Source organism: Panthera uncia, assembly GCF_023721935.1.
Source record: "Panthera uncia isolate 11264 chromosome C1 unlocalized genomic scaffold, Puncia_PCG_1.0 HiC_scaffold_3, whole genome shotgun sequence".
NCBI lineage: Eukaryota > Metazoa > Chordata > Mammalia > Carnivora > Felidae > Panthera > Panthera uncia.
In genome coordinates, this window is record NW_026057584.1 from 18633646 (window position 1) to 18653651 (window position 20006).

The 20006-nt window shown below is 56.0% G+C and overlaps 2 protein-coding genes across 2 annotated transcripts in view; both read left to right on the top strand.

Moving 5' to 3' along the window:
• Positions 1 to 5663, top strand: part of CFAP65 (cilia and flagella associated protein 65) — a 35970-nt gene extending 30307 nt beyond the window's left edge. Inside the window, exons 28-36 of the mRNA XM_049614864.1 lie at positions 539 to 682; positions 991 to 1104; positions 1283 to 1390; positions 2679 to 2720; positions 2926 to 3128; positions 3415 to 3543; positions 4049 to 4537; positions 5237 to 5374; positions 5480 to 5663. Of these exons, the coding sequence (XP_049470821.1) occupies positions 539 to 682; positions 991 to 1104; positions 1283 to 1390; positions 2679 to 2720; positions 2926 to 3128; positions 3415 to 3543; positions 4049 to 4537; positions 5237 to 5374; positions 5480 to 5612 (1500 nt within the window). The 3' untranslated portion in view covers positions 5613 to 5663. The remainder of the gene's footprint in view (positions 1 to 538; positions 683 to 990; positions 1105 to 1282; positions 1391 to 2678; positions 2721 to 2925; positions 3129 to 3414; positions 3544 to 4048; positions 4538 to 5236; positions 5375 to 5479) is intronic.
• A 10029-nt stretch (positions 5664 to 15692) lies between these two features.
• Positions 15693 to 18613, top strand: CRYBA2 (crystallin beta A2). Its single transcript, XM_049614862.1, has 4 exons — positions 15693 to 15853; positions 16634 to 16775; positions 17921 to 18063; positions 18466 to 18613. Exons 1-4 carry the CDS (start codon positions 15693 to 15695, stop codon positions 18611 to 18613), a joined length of 594 nt encoding a protein of 197 aa, XP_049470819.1.
• Positions 18614 to 20006: the final 1393 nt, after the last annotated feature.

A 20006-nucleotide genomic window follows, 5' to 3' on the forward strand; every position in this document is an offset into this window, starting at 1 on the left:
TCTGCCTGTTCACCCTTCCACTTTTTGGACTCTAACTGCATGAGAAGCACTATGAAGGCCCTGAGGACACAAAGAAGAACCAGGCAAAGTCCTAGCCCTGGAGGCACTCAGGCTCCAGACAGAGAAAGTGCCCCTTCCATGTGGCCTCAGTTTTTCCGATACTCTGTTTTGTTCCCAGTGAAGAAGCCAACAGATTGAAGGATTGAAGATCCCCCAATTAATTTACAGCCATCCTTTCTCAGCCCTTCCAAGCCTATTTTAATGGTCAAAATCATAGGCTTTAGAGTGAGACTGGGTTTCTCCCAGCCTGTAAGAGATCTTTGGAAAAATTATTTATGTTTTCTAAACCTTAGCAGGACATCAGTAAAATGGGTACAATAATAATACCTATATCACAGGACCATGGTGAGGATCAGATGCATGTGAACTGCCTACCATGGTACCTGGCCTGTTGAAAGCACTCACTAACTGGTAGTGGTTGCTATGGTTATTATTCCTTCACCTTCCAAGGTGGCTGTTGTGTTGTCTCCACCAACAGAATGTCTTCCTGTCCCGGTCTCATATCTCTCTGGGAAACATTCCTGTGCAGAGCAAGTGCCGCCGCCTTCTGTTCCTCAACAACATCTCTAAGAATGAGACCATTGTCTTTGAGTGGCAGCTGAAGCCTCTAGACTTTGGGGAGGTGAGAGTCCCCTGTTTCCACAGAATCAGAGCCTCTAGCAGGGCTCCAGACCCACCCTATTCTACCTCATCCTATCCCATCTTGTTTCATCTTACCCCATCCCACTCAACTTCCCCTCACCATCCCACCCCAGGCCACCCCACCATCCCATCCCATCCCATCCCATCCTATTCCATCCCACCCCATCCCATCCCATCTTATCCTGTCCCACCATCTCACTCCGTCCAACCTGCTCCACCCCACCTCATCCTACCCACCCCATCCCATCCCTGAAAATCTCCAGAGACCTCCCTTCCCCAAACAAACAGGTGTCTGTGAGTCCCATGAGAGGGAAGGTGGCTCCTGAAGAGACAATCCCATTTGTGGTGACCCTGCAGACCTCAGTGCATGCCAGCTTCTACAGCATAGACCTAGTGTGCAAGGTAGGACTGGCACCAGAGAGAAGCTGGGATGGCAGAGCTCCCAGTCCTCGGGTGTGGGGTGAGCTATGAGATCCCCAGACTTCCAGAGAGAGGCAGGGGCCAGCCCCTGGATGAGGGGGGCCCAAAGCACATAGACCCTCCAGACCTTGGCCTTCACTGTCCTCATCCTGGGCTACAGGTGCACCAGCAGGAGCTCCTGAATCAGTACCATAAGGAGCTACAAGAGTGGAAGAGTGAGGAGGTGCGGCAGAAAGTGGAATTCACCATCACAGATAAGAAAGTAAAGGTGAGGAGGCCAGAGTGGGCCTTGAACACCACAGATCTTCTGACCGCCTTACCAGAGGGGTCAGAGGTAGTGATCTGAGGTAGTCTTACATGCAAAACTGGCCAGCCTGCCCTAGATTAGCTTTCTTTCATTAGATGAAACATAGCATCTCCCCAGGAGACTCTCTTCTGGGTACAAAAACCTGGCTGACCATTCCCTGCCTCATGTAGCCCCAGTATTTAATGGGTGCCTGCTAAATGCTGGGACCCAGGGGAAACAAGACAGAGCTCACCCTCTGCTGGAAGACAGTGTGGTATAGTGGGTTCAGGTGCAGACTCTGGAGACAATTTGCTGAGTTTTGATGCTTGGCTTTGATGATTTCTAGCTCTGGCATCTTGGTCAAGCTATTTAATTATCTTAGTTCTCTCAACTGTAAAATGGGGATAATATGACATCTGGGATTGGCTTCAAGACAGCCCAGAGGTGGGGCCCAGACGAGACAAGATTGGCCATGAGCTACTGATTTTTGAAGGTGGGTGGTGGATAATGGAAGACTCTTTGTACATTCTCTCCACTTTCCTGTACATTCGAAAATTTCCATATTAAGAAGGTTAAAAATAAAAGTTTAAAAAATATTTTTGGATGCAAGAAAAATAGTACCTGCTTTGCAGCATTGTTGTAAGGATTAAATGAGGTCATACAAGAAAAGTGCCTCCAACAGTGCCGGGCACCAGGTAAGCATGTGCTAAACATGGCTATTAGTATTTGTAGGAAGAGACTGATAATAAGCATGAGACTAAACATCCATCTTAGTTCTTCCTCTGGTTTCACAGCCCCCCTGTGCTAGTATTTGTGCACCTTGATCACCTCTGTCTTCACCACACTGAACCCCCAGGGAAGCACTGCTCCCCTCTGAAACTGTGGCCCAACTGTGAACGCAAATCATGTCTTGAGGGTATGGGAGAAGGGATTTCTGAATTACATCTTAATGAGGGAGGGTATTTTCTTACCACACCAAACCACAAAGCTCCAAGGCACAAGGACACGCTCCCTTGGGACAGCCTGCACATGTTTGGTGGCATGTTCTTTCTCTTTCCTTCAGTTGGGTTATCTGGTTTTCCTTGTCTGCAGGCAGACCTTCCTTAGGGAAGGTCCTGGAAAAGGGTGTGACTGGGAGTTGGGTGGGATCAAGAGGGCGGCAGATCCTGGCATTGGCTTTAGGCCCTCCATGGGTCAGCAGGAAGGGTAGGAAGAGGGGAGTCCCTCTAGGCGTCTTATATCCTAAGCACAGGTCTCTTTGCTTCCACAGAGAAGGGCATATTGTACAGCCTGTGAACCTGTGAAGTACAAGGTGAGGTCCTAAACCCATCTCCTTGGGATAAATTGAAAGATCCTTCTTTGCTTCCAGAGATACCTCCAACTGCTGGCCCAGCTTCCTGAAAGGAAGGGGTCACAGCCCTATTTGGCCCTAAAGGCCTGGTTGGGAGCTAGGGACCCATCGGTGATGGGAATGGAGTCCCCAAACCCCTGTCATCCACATCTCCCCCTTTTCGAAGACGCTGCCCCCCATCAAGAATCAGCAGCCTCTCAACCGGCCTGCCAGCTGGAACCTTAAGATCTCAAAGGAGGAGCCATCCTGGCTGTGTCCCCAGCTGCCCTCGCCAGGCATACTGTGCTTGGGCCTCACTGCCCGTGCACACGCCACCGACTACTTCCTGGCCAACTTCTTCTCCGACTTTCCCCGCCACTTCTTACACCGGTGAACTCTCAGGGAGGGAGGGGTCTCTGCCCCCTGGGGAACCTCACTAGGCTTCCTGCCCCACCACCTTCTTTCCCTTGCCAACTTGGAGCCTCTTCAGATCCTGTGCCGACTGAGGTTTGGGCTTGGTTCCCCAAATGCAGTAGCACTATATTTGGGCCAAAGCCAGGGCCTGCCCCAAGTTCATCTATGTTCTCATGACTGCATCACCACCACCATTGCTCATGACCCCACCCCCAGCATGGTGGCTTGCCCAGACCACTCAGAATGTCACGGCCTGTTCCAGGGAGCTGCCAAAGAGAAAATGCCCCAGGAAGGAGTTGGCAGCTTCTGAGGAAGAATCCCCTGACAAGTGGGCCCCTGTCTCCAAGCAGGAGAAGCAACTCCTGGTTGACTGTCTCACCGCCATCATCAGGTGACAACTCCCGCCCCCAGACCCTCATCACCCCCCTCATCTCTCTGCACTCATTCAGCCAACTCTGAGCTCCCCCCATGGGCCCTGAAGTCCCTTCCTTTCTTGAAAACTAGAACTTCCTTACAAGGTCCTTCCACTGGTGGCCCCAGGATAGGGCAGCTCTAATGGAGCTGGCTAGAGAAATCCTCACGGCTGGATCCTAAGTTTTGTCCTGTCCATGGCTGGTAGATAAGGTCCCAGTCAGTTCACTGTTTACCCAGGACTCCTGTCCCTTGTTTGTGTGACTCTGACCTCCTGGCTCTGTCTCTAAGAACCCACGGGGCCCAGAGGTGTCTTCCTCCAAAGAAGGGATAGAGGGGGCAACTAAGAGGTCTCCTTCCCTGCTTAGCACCCATTTGTAGACATAGTAGGCAGGCACTGCCCCTTGGGGAACACGGAAGTCAGAGACCCACAGGGGGCTGCAAGGACTCTCAGCAAGGACCTTCTCTTCCTCCCTGCCATGCAGGGGTCTGCTAGAAGACAAGATCTTCCATGAGGCCGTGGACCAAAACCTGGTGGAGAAGATACCTTACTTCTGCCAGTTCTGGAGTGAGCAGTCAGCCAAGTTCATGGCCCAAAACAACAGCCTACACTTAGCGCCAGTCCTGTGTCCATCCTCCAGCAGCTGGGAGGAAGACAAAGGCAAGGAGCAGGAGGAGGACGAACTGAGCCTGGGGAAGAAAGAAATGGAAGAAGAGGGGGAGAAGAGCGAAGAGGAGGAGGAAGAGCTGGAGGAGGAAGAAGAGGAACAAGAGGAGCTGGAAGAGGTGAAGGAGACAGGCAAGAAGGAGCTGGAGGCAGAGGAGCTAGAGAAGGAAGAGAAGTTGCCCTGGATGGCGATTGAGCCCACACGGCAGCGCATGTCCCAGGAATCCCTGAAATGGCGGTGGCAGCAGCAGCTGAAGGTCATAGTGAAGGAGGAGCAAGAGCAGGATGAGAAGGAGGCGATCAGCCGGTGAGGAACCAGAGCCAGGCGAGGGTTTGGAGGGCAGCTGTGCACAAAAGGATCCTGGGAGGCAATGGTGTGCTGGGGCCAGCCTCTATCTGCGTGCAAGGCTCTTCCCAGCTCAGCGTGCACTCCCATCTCTCTGAGCTGAAGGCCTTCAGGGGGTATTTACAGAATGGCGATCTGAGATTTACTTTTTCCCTCCAAGACCTGGCTATTAACATTCACTAGCACATCATCTCCAGGGGGTAGTTCTAGTCTCTGAAGTCTCTTAAATGGGTTTCTAGAGGCCAGAGAGAAGCACCACCTCTTCTGGTAGGTCCTTCCCCTGGGGCTGCTCTGGGGGCAGCTTTCTGTCTTTGTTGGGATTCCTTAGGCCCCACCTGGTCCCTTCGGGACCCTCCCACCGCTGGGTGCCTTTTCCCAAGCCTGGCCCTGAGATGAGATGGGGCCTACAGTTGCCTGGGTTCAGATTTCACCACTGGCACCAGCCAGTGTAACGTTTGGCAACTTGGTCCCTTTTAAGCCCCAATTTGGGGGTCTGTAAAATTGGGACAAGGATGCCTTATAGTGTTGGAAGGGCAGGAAGTTAAATGAGAATCCACGTAGAGCACAGGGCACAGGGCACACAGTATACAGCACAGAGGAAGCGGAGAACGCGAGCGCTGTAGAAGGCGGTGCTGACACCCATGTCCCCGCCACTCGCAGTCTCCCGGCGTTCGCCAACCTGCAGGAGGCGCTGCTGGAGAACATGATCCAGAACATCCTGGTGGAAGCGAGCCGCGGGGAGGTGGTGCTCACCTCCCGGCCACGCGTCATCGCCCTGCCCCCGTTCAGCGTTTCCAGGTGGGGGCGCCGACTGCGCCCGAAGGGCGCGAGGGACGGCAGGGGCGGGCAGGCTCGGGCCCGAAGCCTCTCTCCAACGCCTTACTGGGGCTCTCTGCCTTCCAGGATTGTGACTCCAGACTTGCTGGCAGAGCCGCCCCTCGGGCTGCATCAAGCAGAGGTGCCCCGCCCGGTGGCGCCGCCCCCTACCAACACTCTGCAGATGTCAGCGCCTCGCCCCACGGACTTGCTGCTTTAAGGACCCCCATCTCCACCGCCCCGCCAGTAAAGCATATAGCCTTTTTTTTTTTTTTCCCCGTATCTGCCTTGACTTTATTTCCCCGACCTAGGAGGAATTCTCGCACGCGTTCTGGGAGGGACAGATGGTTGGAGTGGCTGAGGTGGACTGCAGCGACTCATTGCAGATTTGGATGCTGGAAAGTTGCGCCTCTCCGCTCCACAGCGCAGCTGGGCGAGAGTTCCCGCCGCTCTCTGCCGGGCGCTGGACCTGGTTTGGCCAGTGGAGGGCGCTTCGGGCGGGGCCTAGTTGGCCTTTGCCTGGTGGACAGGAAAGCGCCCGGCCTAGTCCGAGCAGCAGGTGGCCGCGCGGCGAGGTGACCACCCCTCCCCTTTCCCTGTTGCGCCTGCTCCGAGGCTGGGTCCTTCCATCGCCAGCCCTTTATCAGCATCTGCCGGGCTCCTGGGGCTCTGCTAAGAGCTGAGAAAGAAAGGAAACCAAGGCACGTCGCGGAGGGCTGTGCTAGACGCTGGGACGCGGGTGGAGGTCACAGCTAGCGGGCCACAGACCCTACTAAGCGATTCCCATCGTGAATCTGAATCACCAGCCTAGGGAGTGTCCTCGTCCCCCAGGATACCCACCTCCCCTCCCACTCCCCCTAACCTCCTCCCGGCAGCCTCTATCCTCTGCTCCTCCCACCCCCCCCCCCAGAGGCAGGTGGGTGGAAAAGTGACATCTGGTGTTGTTCCAGAGGCGCCCAGGTCCCCGACACCCCCCCTCCACCCCCGCGGCCAAGGCCTCCAAAGAGCTCAGGCCCCAGAGCCCTGGCAGGGGTGGGGAGGGGGTGGGGGCGCTCCGCCTCCTCTGAGTCAATATTTGCTTGGAGCAAACGGGCGCCCGGACAGGTGTGTGTGTGTGTGTGTGTGTGTGTGTGTGTGTGTGTGACTAGGGGCGGGGACTGAGCAGGCCGTATAAGGGCGCGCTGAGCCCAGAATCCCGCACAAGCTCGGGGGAGTGGGCTGGGGACCAAGCCAAGCATGGCCCGGCCAGGTGAAGGGTGGCCAGGAAGGGAGGGGCGGACCAGGTGCACACCTGCGGTGGCCGCCCCGGCGGGCGACGTGTCAGCCGCAGATGCGCGCAGGTGAGGGCGGCGGCTAGCGGAGCGCTGTGTGGCACTGTGCTCTCGGAAGACCAGGACAGGAGATCACCAAGGGCCACAGCCAGGCCCCGGGCCTTCCGCTCCCGCCCCGCGACGAGCCCCTCGCACAAACCGGACCTGAGCGTTTTGTTCGTTCGGCTCGCGTGAGGCAGGGGTGGCCTCTCAGCACCTGCCCCGGGGCCGGGCCCGACCGCCACGCAGGCACCTGCCGTCGCCGCCGCCGCTGCCGCCATACGGGTCGGAGAGGCTGCGAGCCGCTCCCGGGGAAGATCCGGCTCCCATCCGGCCCCGCCCGCCCTGCCTTATCCTGCCCGCAACTCCGGGGCTGCCCGGCTCGATTCCGGGTAATATGGGCCGGCTGAGCTGGCTCCACCGGGTGGCATAGGGGGCTGTGGCCGAAACAGGAGCCCTTCTGGAGGTGGAAACCCAGCTTCTAGTCCCTCTCTGTCCCAGCGACCTCTCTGGCCTTGGGCAAGTCATTTCCCAGCCTTTCCTCGGTTTTCCTGTATGTTCAGAGGGGTTGGTCTGGCCTTGGGCAAGGGCCTCACCAGTCCCCAGATCCTGGTTTCGGGGCTTCTAGCAATAATGCTGAGCCACTTACCTGGGAAGTTGGAGGCCTTAGAGGGATTCGATCGTTAGCTGTGAGGAGGTGTGGAAAATCAGGGTGGGGGAGCTAGAACCAGATGAAGATCAAGTCTGCTCCTTCACATCTGTTTGGTGCTGACATCCTGAGGGTTCGCCCCCTGCCATCTCCCTGGCCCTTCTTTCAGTCTTCCCATGTCTGAGACAGACAGACAGACAGATGGAAAAGGACAAATGGGGCCTGGTAGCCCTTGCCAGGGGGGGTCCCCAGGCACCACAGCCAACCACCTTTCTTAAACTTCATAATCCCAAGTCTTCCTGTTATATGCAGCTGGGGGTGAGGGTGGGTCTCAGTGTCCCTCATCTTAGGTGGGAGTCCACGGGTCATTAGCCACAACCAAACCTGAGACAGCCGGCCCCTCTTCTGCAGGGAGTCAAAGTGTTAAGATCTGACATGAGGGAGGGGGGTGGAGATTGCCTTAGACCCCTGGCCTCCTGCCCCGGAGAGTCTAGAACTGAGGGTTCCACACACAGCCTGAGGTCAGTGTGAGCCCTTAGCTGAGTCTCTGTCCTTTCACTCCAGGTGTCCGTCATTCCTCCTCTCTCAAAATTGATGGTGATGCTGGTCTAGCCCCAGAGAGAGGGTCGTAGGTGGAGGGAAGCCTCCTTGGATAGCAGTAAGGAGCTACAGTTTCCCCTTAGGGTGAGGAAGCATCATGGGGTAGGAACTGTACTCCCAGACAGAGGTAGCCCCCAGTGAAAGAGGAGAGTGAGGAGTCACTGGTCCCTTCCAGCTCCATTTTGGATGCTTCTGGAGGTGCTGGCTTGTCCCCTCCACTTGTTCCCCCCCCCCCGTCACCCCCACCCAACTACCCGCAGGGCCTCAGGATCTGCTGAGTCCTCTGCACAGAGAAAGGGAGGGGGAGGGGGAGGGGATGAGATGGCTCTGACAGATTCCAGGCAGTTCTGGGAGGGGGTGGACTGCAGCAGCCCCAGGGAGGGGGCATCCATGGGTCCCCATGCTGGGATATGTGCAGTCCCCATCCTGGCCCCCCGACCAGGCTTCTGTCCTGGGCCCAGCCCTCTGCTCCTTGCCTGGCACTGAATGATTTGCCTGTTAGGGGCCTGACCCGGCACTGGCACATCTTCCCTTTGTCGTTGAGGGCTTCCTCTTCCCCTCCTTAATCATGGAAGGGGGTGAAAACTCCCCACCTTTGGCTGGGATTCCAAATCTTGGGGCTGCACAATGAAGAGCTCTCCCCCTGAAATGACTGCCCCACAGTTAAGGGGGGGGTGGGGTGGGAAGAATTAGGCCAGCAGCGGGCAGGCCACCAGAGGCCGTTGTGACTGAGAGCCACTGCCTTTCCCCCCCCAGGGCCTAATTTCCCTCAGAACTCCACTCCCAGTCCCCAAGACCCGCATTTCCAGACCAGGGCCAGGGAACGGGCGTCTCGTCCAGGTCCCTCCTCCCTGCCTGGCCAGGGGCGGAGACTCCAGGCGCCAGGCTGGTCTGCAGGTGCGGGGCTTGGGGGGGGGGTGCTCAGCAGCTGGCGTTCGAGGGGCCCCCTTACCCCTCCCCCTTCCTGTTCCTAGCCAGAGCCTGCTTCCTGTCATCCCTGTCAGCACCCCAGGCGGGGGAGAGGACAGGTAGTGGAGGAAGCGGAAAGAGGGACTGAGCAGTGGGAGTGCGGGTGGCGGTGGGATGGGAAAAGCGTGCAGGAGAAATGTGGAAGGGAGGAGGAGAGCAGAAAACACAAGCAGGACAGAAGGATAGACAGAGGGTACAGCCCAAAGGGATGGGAGACACAGGGAAGATTTCAGGACGGGGAGGGGGGGAGCTGCAGCCCTCCCATCATCCCCCTGTGAAAGCCAGAGCTAGAGAGAGGGCAGAGACAACCGGAGAGAAACCAGAGAAAATGGACGGAGGCAGAGACACAGAGGCAACGTGACGTAACAAGAGATGCACAATTCAGAGAGATGGAGAGATTCCAAGGTGCCAGGTCAAAGGTCAGGGTATCGAGAGGTGGAAGGCACAGTGTCTGTGGAGGTAGGGGTCCACCATGTGAAAACAGCTTCCAACCCCACATTGCGGGAAATTACCCCCAAGAGAGGAGAGACAAGTGGCTTCTATAGCCAGGGCTGGGGGTGGGGCTGATACCCCTCTCTTGAGAAACCCATCTTTCCCCATTAAAGGGCAAAAGATGAAGAGGGGCAAGGCTCTGGCCCTACTGGGCACTGAGCAGCAAGGGGCTTGGGTCTGACTCCGTCTCTGCCCTTTTCTGTCTTGGCCACAGCTGGAGAAACAGACAGCTGTGGCAGCTGACCGGCCCCCTGCCCACCTGCTGGTTGTGACTCAGCCTTGGAACCTCTGGACGCAGAGGGTACCCAGGGTCTATGTGAGAGTCAGGGGACCTGGGAGTGGAGGCACCAGTGGGGGGGGAGGGGGCCTCATACCCAGGTGCTAATCCCCATCCGGCCAAGGCAGAACCAGAGCCTCACTGACCTTCTCAGAGATTAGTCCCCATGGCGACCTTGGCAACTCGCCCCCTCACTCTGGCTAAGTGTTGGGGGTGGTGTGCAGAGGCTGGGTGGGGCGGGGAGAGAGCCTTCCTGAGGCATCACAGGATCACAGCAGTCAGGGTTGGGAGGGCCCTTCCAGGGTCAGCAGTTAGTACAAAACTGGGGCCTCAAGAGAGGGAATGACCTGCCCAAGGGCACCTATAGAGCCAGAAAAGCCTCAGACCCGAAGTCAGGTCCCCAGTTCCACTCTCAAGTGTTCTTTCCAGAAGAGCAGAGGCCTGAACAAGAACAAAGGACATTAAGATACACCCCCTTGGACCCTCCCCACTCATGATCTCCTAAACTGAGATCAAGGGCAGAGCAACTTGAATGGGGTGAGGCAGGAAGGCTCTCCCTCCTGAGTACTAGGCTGGCTTCCACAAGGCCAATGTGGAAAAGGGGATGCAGATCCCAGAGCTCTGCCTGCTGCCCTGACTCCTCCCTCCAGCCCAGCCCAGCCTGCGGGTGTGGGGGGCGGGGGAAACCATGCCGCAAAGCCAGTTATAACCACAACCATAATGACAGAGCAGCTAACATTTATTGGGTGCATATGGCACGCCAGTTCTGTGCTTTACATGCACCTAAATCTTCACCACATTTTTTAAGACTATTGTCCCCATTTTACAGAGGGAAAAACTGAGAAGTAGAGTGCAGCTTATACGCAGGGGAGCTTGGATTTGAACCCAGGCTTTAGCGCAAGACTCCAGAGCACTCTTAACCCTTCAGTGTCTGTATGATCAGGGGCGGGAGACTGAGACACCTTCTCTCCTCCTCTCCGTGGCCGTGGAATGGGATACGTGCATGTGTAAGCGAAGGGCGTACTTGTACTCCAACACCCAGCACACAGTGGCACACAGCACATTGTATTAAACGTTCGAGGAATAAGTGAGTGAACAAGTGTGTGCCCATAAATGAGTGTGATTTGGAGGGGTCTACTGAATCCTAGGAGAGTGTTCACATGTGATGCCTGCCGGATCTGTCTGCGTGCCTGCAACCGTGTGAATGCATGTATGCGCGTGCCCTCTCCCTGCCGCCCTGTGTGAGCCCCATCGCTTTGCGTCTGGTGAGTGGGTGGTAGTGGGCGGGGCCTCCCAATTCCCCGGATGGTAGCCAGCTCTTCACCCTACTGAGGGGCGGAGAAGAGGGGCTCTGTTTCTAGCAGGGTAAGACAATGAGTATGTGGGTGGGGCTCCCGCCCCGACAGGACCCCCCCCCACTCTTTTGGGGCCAGCTGTTGGACCCTGCCTGAGTTGAACTGATCTCTCACTCAGTTATCTCTGTCTCCCAGGAGACCAGATCTCACAGCCCCAGGGAAAGTGCCCTTCTGCCAGTTCCAGGCTCTAGAAGGGGGAGTGGGGGGGGGGGGGGGGCGAGGCAGAGGGTGGGGGAGTGGGGCTGCAAAGAAGAGGCTGGTGGTGGGACCAGGGGAGGGAGGGCCCCCCAGTCACAGAATTTGCATCTTCAGTCACCAAAGCCCTGACTGATTTCCCAGTGAAATGAGGTGGGAGCAGGCCAACTTGAGGAGAGGACATTGGCCACTGGGTGCTTGCTCTAAGCTGCCCGGCCATACGGAGAAGTCAGGCTGTTCAGGGATGGGTGAGGGAGATGTCCCTGGGGATTCTCAGGGCCTTTACATGGAGGGAATAGAGACCTGGGTGGGAGCCCAGGATCAGGTTGTTTCTTTGTCAGATCTGCATGCACGTCCCCTATGGTATGGGTATCTGACTGGGGTCTGAGGGCCTCACAGGTCCTTAGAACACAGGACTGAGTCTGCTGGTTTCTCTTTGGGATCTTCAGGTGCCTTGTGAGATTTTGAAGAATCGTGAGGAAGGTGACTGAAGATTTCTCTATGGGACTGAAAGTCCTCATAAGAGAGGCAGGGCTGGATAGGGTGTGGGTAGGAGTTCTTTGAGGCTGATGAGATCCCTATGAGATCTTGAGGTCTCCTGGCAGTGTGGATCTGGGGACACCATTTTCTTTTTGTCTAACTTCCCCCTCCATGCCCAAAGGCTGAGGCTGTGGATGCAGGGAGGTAGGGGTGAGGGTGCTGAGCTGGCAAACAAAGCCACCTGTGCATCCATCCTTCAGGAAGCTCTGAGCGCAGCTGAGCTGGGAAAACAAACAGGACCAGCTGCTGGGGGGTGAGAGGGGGCTAGGAGGGGATGGGGACGGGGTGGGGGGAAGCTGGGGGGGCTGGAGCTGGACCAGAGAAAGGAGAAAGGAGGCTGGGACAGGGGTCCATAGCACAGAAAAGGGACAGGGATCCCAGAGTCCCATTCCAGCACACGAGGCAGGGCCACCTGACAGCCCCTTCCCCTCAGTAGGTCATTCTTCCCTTTCTCCATGACTTTGAGGCCCAGAGCCAGGGAGGGGTCTGGGGGATGTGGGGACCCTGAGAGAGGACTAGGCAACTGCCTATCGGTGGTCTTGGTGGGTGTGCCCATTTCTGAGAGAGCCGGGCACAGACATCTACAACTAGGGGGAGCAATGAATGGGCCCTACACACCATTTTCCTGATGAGGAAACTGAGGTATGCAGGAGGGAAGAGGCTGGCTAGTGCCTCACAGCTTCTTAGAGCAGAGCCAAAAGCCGAATTTAGGACTAGAAAAGGGGCGGTGTCCTTTTTCACCCAAAGGGTCTCCACCCCCAAATCCCAGCCTGATTCCTAATTCTAATTTGGATCTCAGCTGTTATTCCTCCCCACTACTTCCCTGGCCTGTGAACACACACCCCGCGCGCGCGCGCCCCTCCTGTAGAATGTGGTTGGCCAGCTGAGAAACTGGAAACTGCCCACCTAGGTGGAGCCCCAATCTCAGGGCCGCGCCCAGGACCCCCGCCCCAGCTCCCGCAAACACACTGTCCATCTAAGAGACACCAGCGCACCTTCGAGGCTGACACCCAGCGCCAGCGTCACGGAACAGCGCAGACGCACAGCCTGACGCACTCGTCACCCGCGCGCACCGCCCTTCCGACCTCAGCCCCCGACCAACTCCCTCATCCACCTCACCCCTCTTCGCCAGCTTCCTCCGGCGCGTCCCGCCCGCGCCTCCTGGTGGCCGAATCCAGAATTTCTGATAGAGATGGAGGAAGAGGGAGGAAAAGGGAGGGAAGGAGAGATTCAGGTTCTCACCTCCCACCATGTCCAGGCAAAGTCCAAGGGCCAGGACACGAAGAATCCAGGACTGGCTCTTGCCTCCCTCGATAGTTTGTACTTCTTTATGGATTTGGGGAAAGTATACCCTGTTTGTGTTTCTCCAACCACCGCCCACCAAGGGTAGGGAATCAGGGAATTGGCATGGTTCTGACCCCGTCTCCAGTCAACCCCATATGGTCGTCCTTGCTGTGACTCAAATATTACTAACTGTGCTTTACTTCTCAGTTTTAGGGCACTTTATTCTTCGCATTCACCTTCACGCACCTTATGATCCTCAATAGCTATTCCTTACCAATGAAAAGAGAGACCCAAGGGAGGCTCCAGTGGCTCCCAGAGCTTGTTCTCAGCACTCCAGAATTTGTGTGTGTGTGTGTGTGGGGGGGAGTTGGTGGAGTGTGCAAACCATTACCCTAGCTCTCTCACTGGGTAATTTCCTCTACTCCTCTTCCCCTCCCCCCAGACATATGGCCCAGCCTGACCACTTTGTTGCCTCACTCACTCATGTTTTATTGAGCACCTACTATGTGTCCAGCACCATGCTGGGTTTGAGGATAACAACAGGACTGACACAGCCCCTGCCTCCTTAAATAGAGCTTACACTCTAGCAAGGGAGACACTCGGTACAGCCATAAACACACATAAACAAAAGAGGAAGACAACTTTAGAGTGACAAACACTGTAAAGAAAATAGGGTGAGGGGTGCCTGGGTTACTCTGTCGGTTAAGCCTAGGGCTTCAGACGTCGGCTCAGGTCATGATCTCACGGGTTTGTGGGTTTGAGCCCCGCATCAGGCTCTGTGCTGACAGCTCAGAGCCTGAAGCCTGCTTCAGATTCTGTATCTCCCTTTCTCTCTGCCCCTCTCCCATTCCTGCTCTGTCTTTCTCTGAAAATTAAATAAAACATTTTAAAAAACAGAAGAAGAAAAGAAAACAGGGTGGTATGATGAATAGTAAATGCCAGGAACAGCATCACTCAGGAGGTAATAAGGAAGCCAGCATGTCAAAGTCTTTGACTAAGACACTCCAGGCAACAGGAACAGCAAATGGAAAGGCCCTGAGGTGGAAGTGAGCTTTTGGCAGTTGGGGGAAAAGATGGACGGTCAGCATGGCTAGCCTGCCAGGAGCTGGAGGTGGATGCATCTGGCCTATGAGTCCTTTTAGTCACAGGGGGCTGAGTGGCAAGAGGAATGGCTTTGGAGTCAAAAGGTTTAAATTCTAATCTTGCTTCGACACCGGTTTTGTGAATCTGGCCAAAGGTCGGCGCACCCCTGACCCTCAGTTCCCACATCTGTATATCCAAGCCTACCGCTCTCCACTGTTGTTGAGTCTATAAAGAAAGCACTTGGCTCATAGGAGCAACAAAATATTATTAGTTCCCTTCTCACTCACCCCTCCACTTCTGCTGGAATAGCCCCTCCATTAAGGAAAACTCACAATTTTGCCAGAAGTCTTTGTGCCTCATTGAGAGCTACGATGGTTGGGACATTCCGCGGTCAATTGTGAGGAAATGTCCTCCCTGGAGCCTCCTTTGGGTCGTCAAGCCTTTCCTCCTCCTTCTCTCCCTCCCACACTTCTCCCCCCCCACACAGGGCGCTGGGAATGAGGGTAAGAGCCTTGGCCCTTCACTCCCAACCAGAGCTCTCAGACCCTGGAGCTCGGTGTGGCGATTGGGAGAGTCGCGCTGAGGTTGAAATATTCTTTCTACCTACCACAGCGAGCCACTTCCTTAGCTACTATTATTTCTAAGCGCTTCGTAAATCCGCGCCCTCCCTTGGGCGGTTCACTCTCCCTGAGTTCAGCGCCGCCTCGCGGCGAGTCCTGCGGGTGAAAACTCCGGGACCGCAGAGCCGGTTCTGGGAACTCAAGCTTGGGTGGAAAGGAGCCACAACGGGCCGATCCTCCGGGGAAAAGAGGACTGAGGGGCGTGAGGAAAGTCTCTTGCGGAAAGTCGCGTCTACCCTCCCTGCCCAGCGTGGCCCCAAAGAGAGGCCTTGACCTAGGCCTGAGGAAGAGGCGGAGCTTAGACGTTGGGAAGAACTCCCCGCGCCCTCCAGTCAAGAATTGGCGGTCTTAGCCGGGCGGCCCCAGGGTGACCTGGTATCTCCATCCCTAAGTGTCCGGGCCAGGGAGGGCGCGTTCTGCCCAGAGCTCGGGTGCGCCTTGCCTGGCTCAGGCCCCCAATAAAGAAAAAGCGGAGTCAGCCTCAGCTGTGGCGGGCGCGGGACGTGTGCCTCAGCACTTTCTATTGTAATCCCGGAGGGCTGGGGCCAGATTGGTGGCTTTGGGAAAGGCCTCGGCTCCCCAGAGGACACCAGAACTGACCGCAGCCTGCCCGCTGACTCAGCTCCCCCCACCCCAGCGGGAGGGAATGCGGGGAGGGGAAGCGAGGCCGGGTATAAAGCCCCGCACGCCCGGCCCGCGCGCAGCCTCTCCATTTTTCCGTCAGTACCGCGCTCACCCACCCGGTGAATACTCGGTGCTGGGGCAGGGTTTCTCCGGGGCGGGGGAGGGCGAGGTGAGGGAGAGCCTCTAGCGGGCCTGGTCCAGCCCCGCGTTCTTCACCCCCAACCCGGGTTGGGCGAGCCTGGGCCCCGGATGGGGGCTGAGGGACGCTGAGCCTTTGGTCCCACCCTTCTCTCCTCAGCGGCATGAGCAGCGCCCCCGCGCCGGGCCCGCCGCCCGCCAGCCTCACGCTCTGGGACGAGGAGGACTTCCAGGGTCGCCGCTGCAGGCTGCTGAGCGACTGCGCAAACATCGCCGAGCGCGGAGGCCTGCGCAGGGTGCGCTCCGTCAAGGTGGAAAATGGCGCGTGAGTGATGGTACAGGCGCGGCCGGGCTGGGTTGGGGGCCGCCGGGCTCCCCTGGCCTAAGCTCCGAGCCTGGGACCTCAGCTCTCAGCCCTCCGTTCCCCAGACTGTTAGCCTTGCCTGTGACTGACCAACATGGGAAACCCCTTGGCCTCCCAGAACTCCCCCATGTGCCACAAGACAAATCATGTGAACTAAAAGGATAAAGGCGAGAGGCAACCCTTTGTGGGAGCCCCGAGAGATGGGCCTGAACCCTGAAGGGGTTCCCAGTGTAGTTATTTCCTCCCCAGAGTTTTTCTCTGCGCAGCTAGATAGTTCTGCACTTGGTGTAACAAAAGAAGCTAAATCTCTTCCTCTCCCTCCATCCTGGTCTCTGAGAGCCTGGGGCGCTTGGGAGAGCTGAGACCTCTGATTATTGCAGGTTGTTGTTATCACAGATTGCCACCGCAGGTTGGGGGGTTCCTACACCTACCTTTGCAGGCACCTAAATCCTCGAGGTAGGAACCGTTGGTAGGTGATCTTCAGACCTGGAAAATTCCTTTCATCCTGGGGAGGCTAAGCTGGAAGCCTGGATCCCTGAAACCCCAGATAGCAGCTATATACGGTCTTTAGTTTTTCTAGAGGGGCCATATTGCCGTGTGCTGTGTATGTCAGGGTAAGGACTTGGGGTTGGAGAAAAATGATGGGGTTCTCAGTCTTTTCGATCACAGTAATCAAGGTGGGGACAGAGGAAGGAGTGAGCCTGGGGCAGATGCCTCCCAGCTTTCTTTGTCTTTCCCCAGTTGGGTGGCCTTTGAGTACCCTGACTTCCAGGGACAGCAGTTCATTCTGGAGAAGGGTGACTATCCTCGCTGGAGTGCCTGGAGTGGCAGTGGCGGCCACCACAGTGACCAGCTGCTCTCCTTCCGGCCAGTGCTCTGCGCAGTAAGCACAGCCTTCCCCTTCCCCTTCTGCTTCCTACCTCCTCACTCCAGACCCTGACCCCACGATGGCACCTCATAAAGGCTGTCCATCCAGTGTATGGGAATGTGTAAACACAGTTCCTAGATGAGTGGTAGTGGCATTACTTCCAGAGCCAGAAGAGTCCCTGAAAGTTGGGACAGTGGACCTCAGTCAGGTGCCCAAAAATCAGCACCACGGACAGCACCAAGCCCATGCCTCTCTTGAGCACCCATGTTCCTCACATCATGTCGTCCACACCTGTTAAAGCGGGCTTCTGCCATCACACAGTCCTGTAAGGTTGGGACGGCTGCTGTTAGCCTCATATACAGGTATGGAAATGGGGCTCAGAAGGGCAAAGTGACTTGCCCTCGGACACAAGGGTTAACGTGATGAGACTAGAACTCAATTCAGGGATCATTGTTGAGAAGAGATCAATCTCTGTGTGTATGTATGTGGGGGAAGTGTTGGCAATGAATCAAATGAATCACTGGACAGGAGGATCTCACTTCTCACTTGTGCTGACTTAAGTACCCTACTGTTGAGGCCTGGGGCTGAGAGGTAGAGGGCAAAGAGCAAATGCTGACTCAGCCTAGCTTCTATATTCCAGGAGGGGAAGGCCCTAGGACTATGGAAGCCCAGACTCAGCCAGCACTGATGCCTGGCCTGTCTGTTATGATTCTGCCATCTGGCACCCCTCAGTTGGGCCTTATCCTATGAGAGGCTGTTCCCAAGGTGCTGCACAGGGGATTGAGTAGTCAATGAGGCCCTTAGGAAAACTGCCTTGGTTCATGGGCCAAATTTCTCTCAGGATCCCTGATTTTCCTTCTGCAAAGAGGTCCAGATTACAAGATGCTCTCTAGTCCTGACCTGGAAGGGTTTCTGGGAAACCCTCAGTCTCACCATCTCAACCCAAAGCCATAGAAGGGACTAGGCGAGGGACTTCTGAGCCTCCCAGCTTCCTAGCCTGCTATGGACCTGATGGAGTGATCTTTGGGAATGCTTGTGGAGCCAAAGTGTCTGCAGAGCTTGTGTTGGGTGGCAAGGTGGGGAGAGTAGGGCTGAGAATGTACCCATTAATACCTCTTTGGAGGGCCTAACCTGACCACTCCCACCTTCCTGTGCTTCAGAATCACAGTGACAGCCGTGTGACCCTGTTTGAAGGAGATAACTTCCAGGGCTGCAAGTTTGAACTCAGTGATGACTACCCATCCCTGCCCTCCATGGGCTGGGCCAGCAAGGATGTGGGTTCTCTCAAAGTCAGCTCTGGAGCGTGAGTCCCAGGACTGGAACAGGGAAGATGGGAAGAGAATGGAGGCAATGGAGACCAGGGAGGGGGGTTGGGAAAGGTGATGGGGTGCTAAGAGACATAGTAAAGAGATGCTGAGTACTGGGGGACTGGGAGAAGTGAGATGATGGAGACAGACGGGGGGGGGCAGAGAATAGGAGAATAAGAGTCAGAGAGCCAATGTGGGGATAGAGCAAGGGATTTTTAAAAAGATGGATGAAGAGGCAATGGAGAGTGGGAATAGGGGAGAGAGATCATTGCAGGGAAAATTGAAGCAATGGCATTGGAGCTAGGGGCTGGGGCTGCGAAAGGAGGGCTGCTAATGGGGGACATTGGTGGGGGTGGGGGCAGAGCCTGCTCACCACCCCTGTGATCTCACTGGCCTAGGTGGGTGGCCTACCAGTACCCAGGCTATCGAGGCTACCAGTATGTATTGGAGCGGGACCGGCACAGTGGGGAGTTCCGAAACTACAGTGAATTTGGCACACAGGCCCACACTGGGCTGCTGCAGTCCATTCGAAGAGTCCAGCACTAAGCTCCACAGCCCTGACACCTCCCATGAGGACCCTCAATAAAGGTTCCTGAACCTGTCTGCCCCTCTTGCCTCTTTCTTGGTGTCTTGCGTTGTGATCTTCATCCTAATCCTTCTGAAGGCCCTTCCCTGTCAACCTGACTCTTCCCTCAGGCTTTGGGATTGTTGACTATGAAGCATAAACTGGCTTAGAATGTATGTGGCTAGATCCCGACAGGGCTGAGAAAACGGCTGTTAAGAACCTTGGGCATCCTGTTAAAGACAACCAGTCCCACACCTCTCCCTGATAAAGGCCAATCAGCTTGGTCCAGGTGTACCATAGCACACACATGGTGCCTTTGCCATCCTCTGGTTTGGGTGCACACAGTCCTATCACAGTGCTCATAGCTGAATTCCACCCATCTGGGCCAGGCACCAGCATGCACGGCAGGACCTACTTAACCCTATGTGGAGCTCAGTTGGATTCTTCTCTAACCCCCCAGAGTTTGTCTTCTAGCCTGGCTCCCTATCCAACTGAGTAAAGCCTGCACCCTTTTCCTAGCTTTATAGAATCTCTGTCTGATAGAGAAGCAACACTGTAAAAGGATAAATGAGTGGGAAATTCCACTGCTTCCTGGGGCCTTTGAAAGGGGAGACTTTCTCTCAGTGGAACCCCAGACCCTTTGTCTGAATAACAATCCCTTCGAGACATTGAGCTCCAACATTTACAAAGCATTTTTATGCGCATCCTCTCAGCTGTTCCCAAGAACCCTCTTCATTCTTCCTCTCTCTCCCCTCTCTTCAGAGGGTTGGTCAGCTGCAAAGTCTACCCCACAGCCACTGACCACAATAAGCCTGGTTTCTGGAGCGGTGGCAGAAAACCATAGCCATGTTGGTGCTGAGTGTGGTAGCAGAGCCCTTGGCACCAAAGCAGTTTCTACCCAGTTCCCTCACTGGCCTAGTTAATGATACCCTTAGTCTCATAAGCAGGGCCTTCAAGGCCCTGGGGACTCCCCTCACTCTGTCATTCAGGGATGCTTGTGTTTTCAAGCCCCTAGTGGACCTATCAATGGGGAGAAGTGGCCCAGATCATCGCCCAAGCCCAGAGAAGGTAGGGAGAACAGTCAGACTTGGACCTGAGCCATTCCCAAGGGCCCAGCTGTGCAGTCAGGCATCTGCTCCTTTAGAAAGAGCCCTGGACCAGAAGTCAGAACACCTGGGACCCAATAATGTAGCATCCGTGAACCTCTACTCCCTCACCTGTAAACTGGGGCTACTGATCCCTGCCTTGTCTATCTCACAGTGTTGTGAGGATTCAAGGAGAACCCACTGAAAATGCTTGTGGTGTTATGGAAAAGCACTGGGGCAGTCAACATAGGGCCCTCATTCCCTTGCACTACCCCCCATCCCACCATCC

Excerpts from the sequence above, each read along its gene's own strand:
- CRYBA2 (XM_049614862.1), top strand. The coding sequence starts at position 15,693 with ATGAGCAGCGCCCCCGCGCCGGGCCCGCCGCCCGCCAGCCTCACGCTC. Across the intron at positions 15,854-16,633 it reads GTCAAGGTGGAAAATGGCGC|TTGGGTGGCCTTTGAGTACC; the intron begins GTGAGTGATGGT and ends GTCTTTCCCCAG. Across the intron at positions 16,776-17,920 it reads TCCGGCCAGTGCTCTGCGCA|AATCACAGTGACAGCCGTGT; the intron begins GTAAGCACAGCC and ends CCTGTGCTTCAG.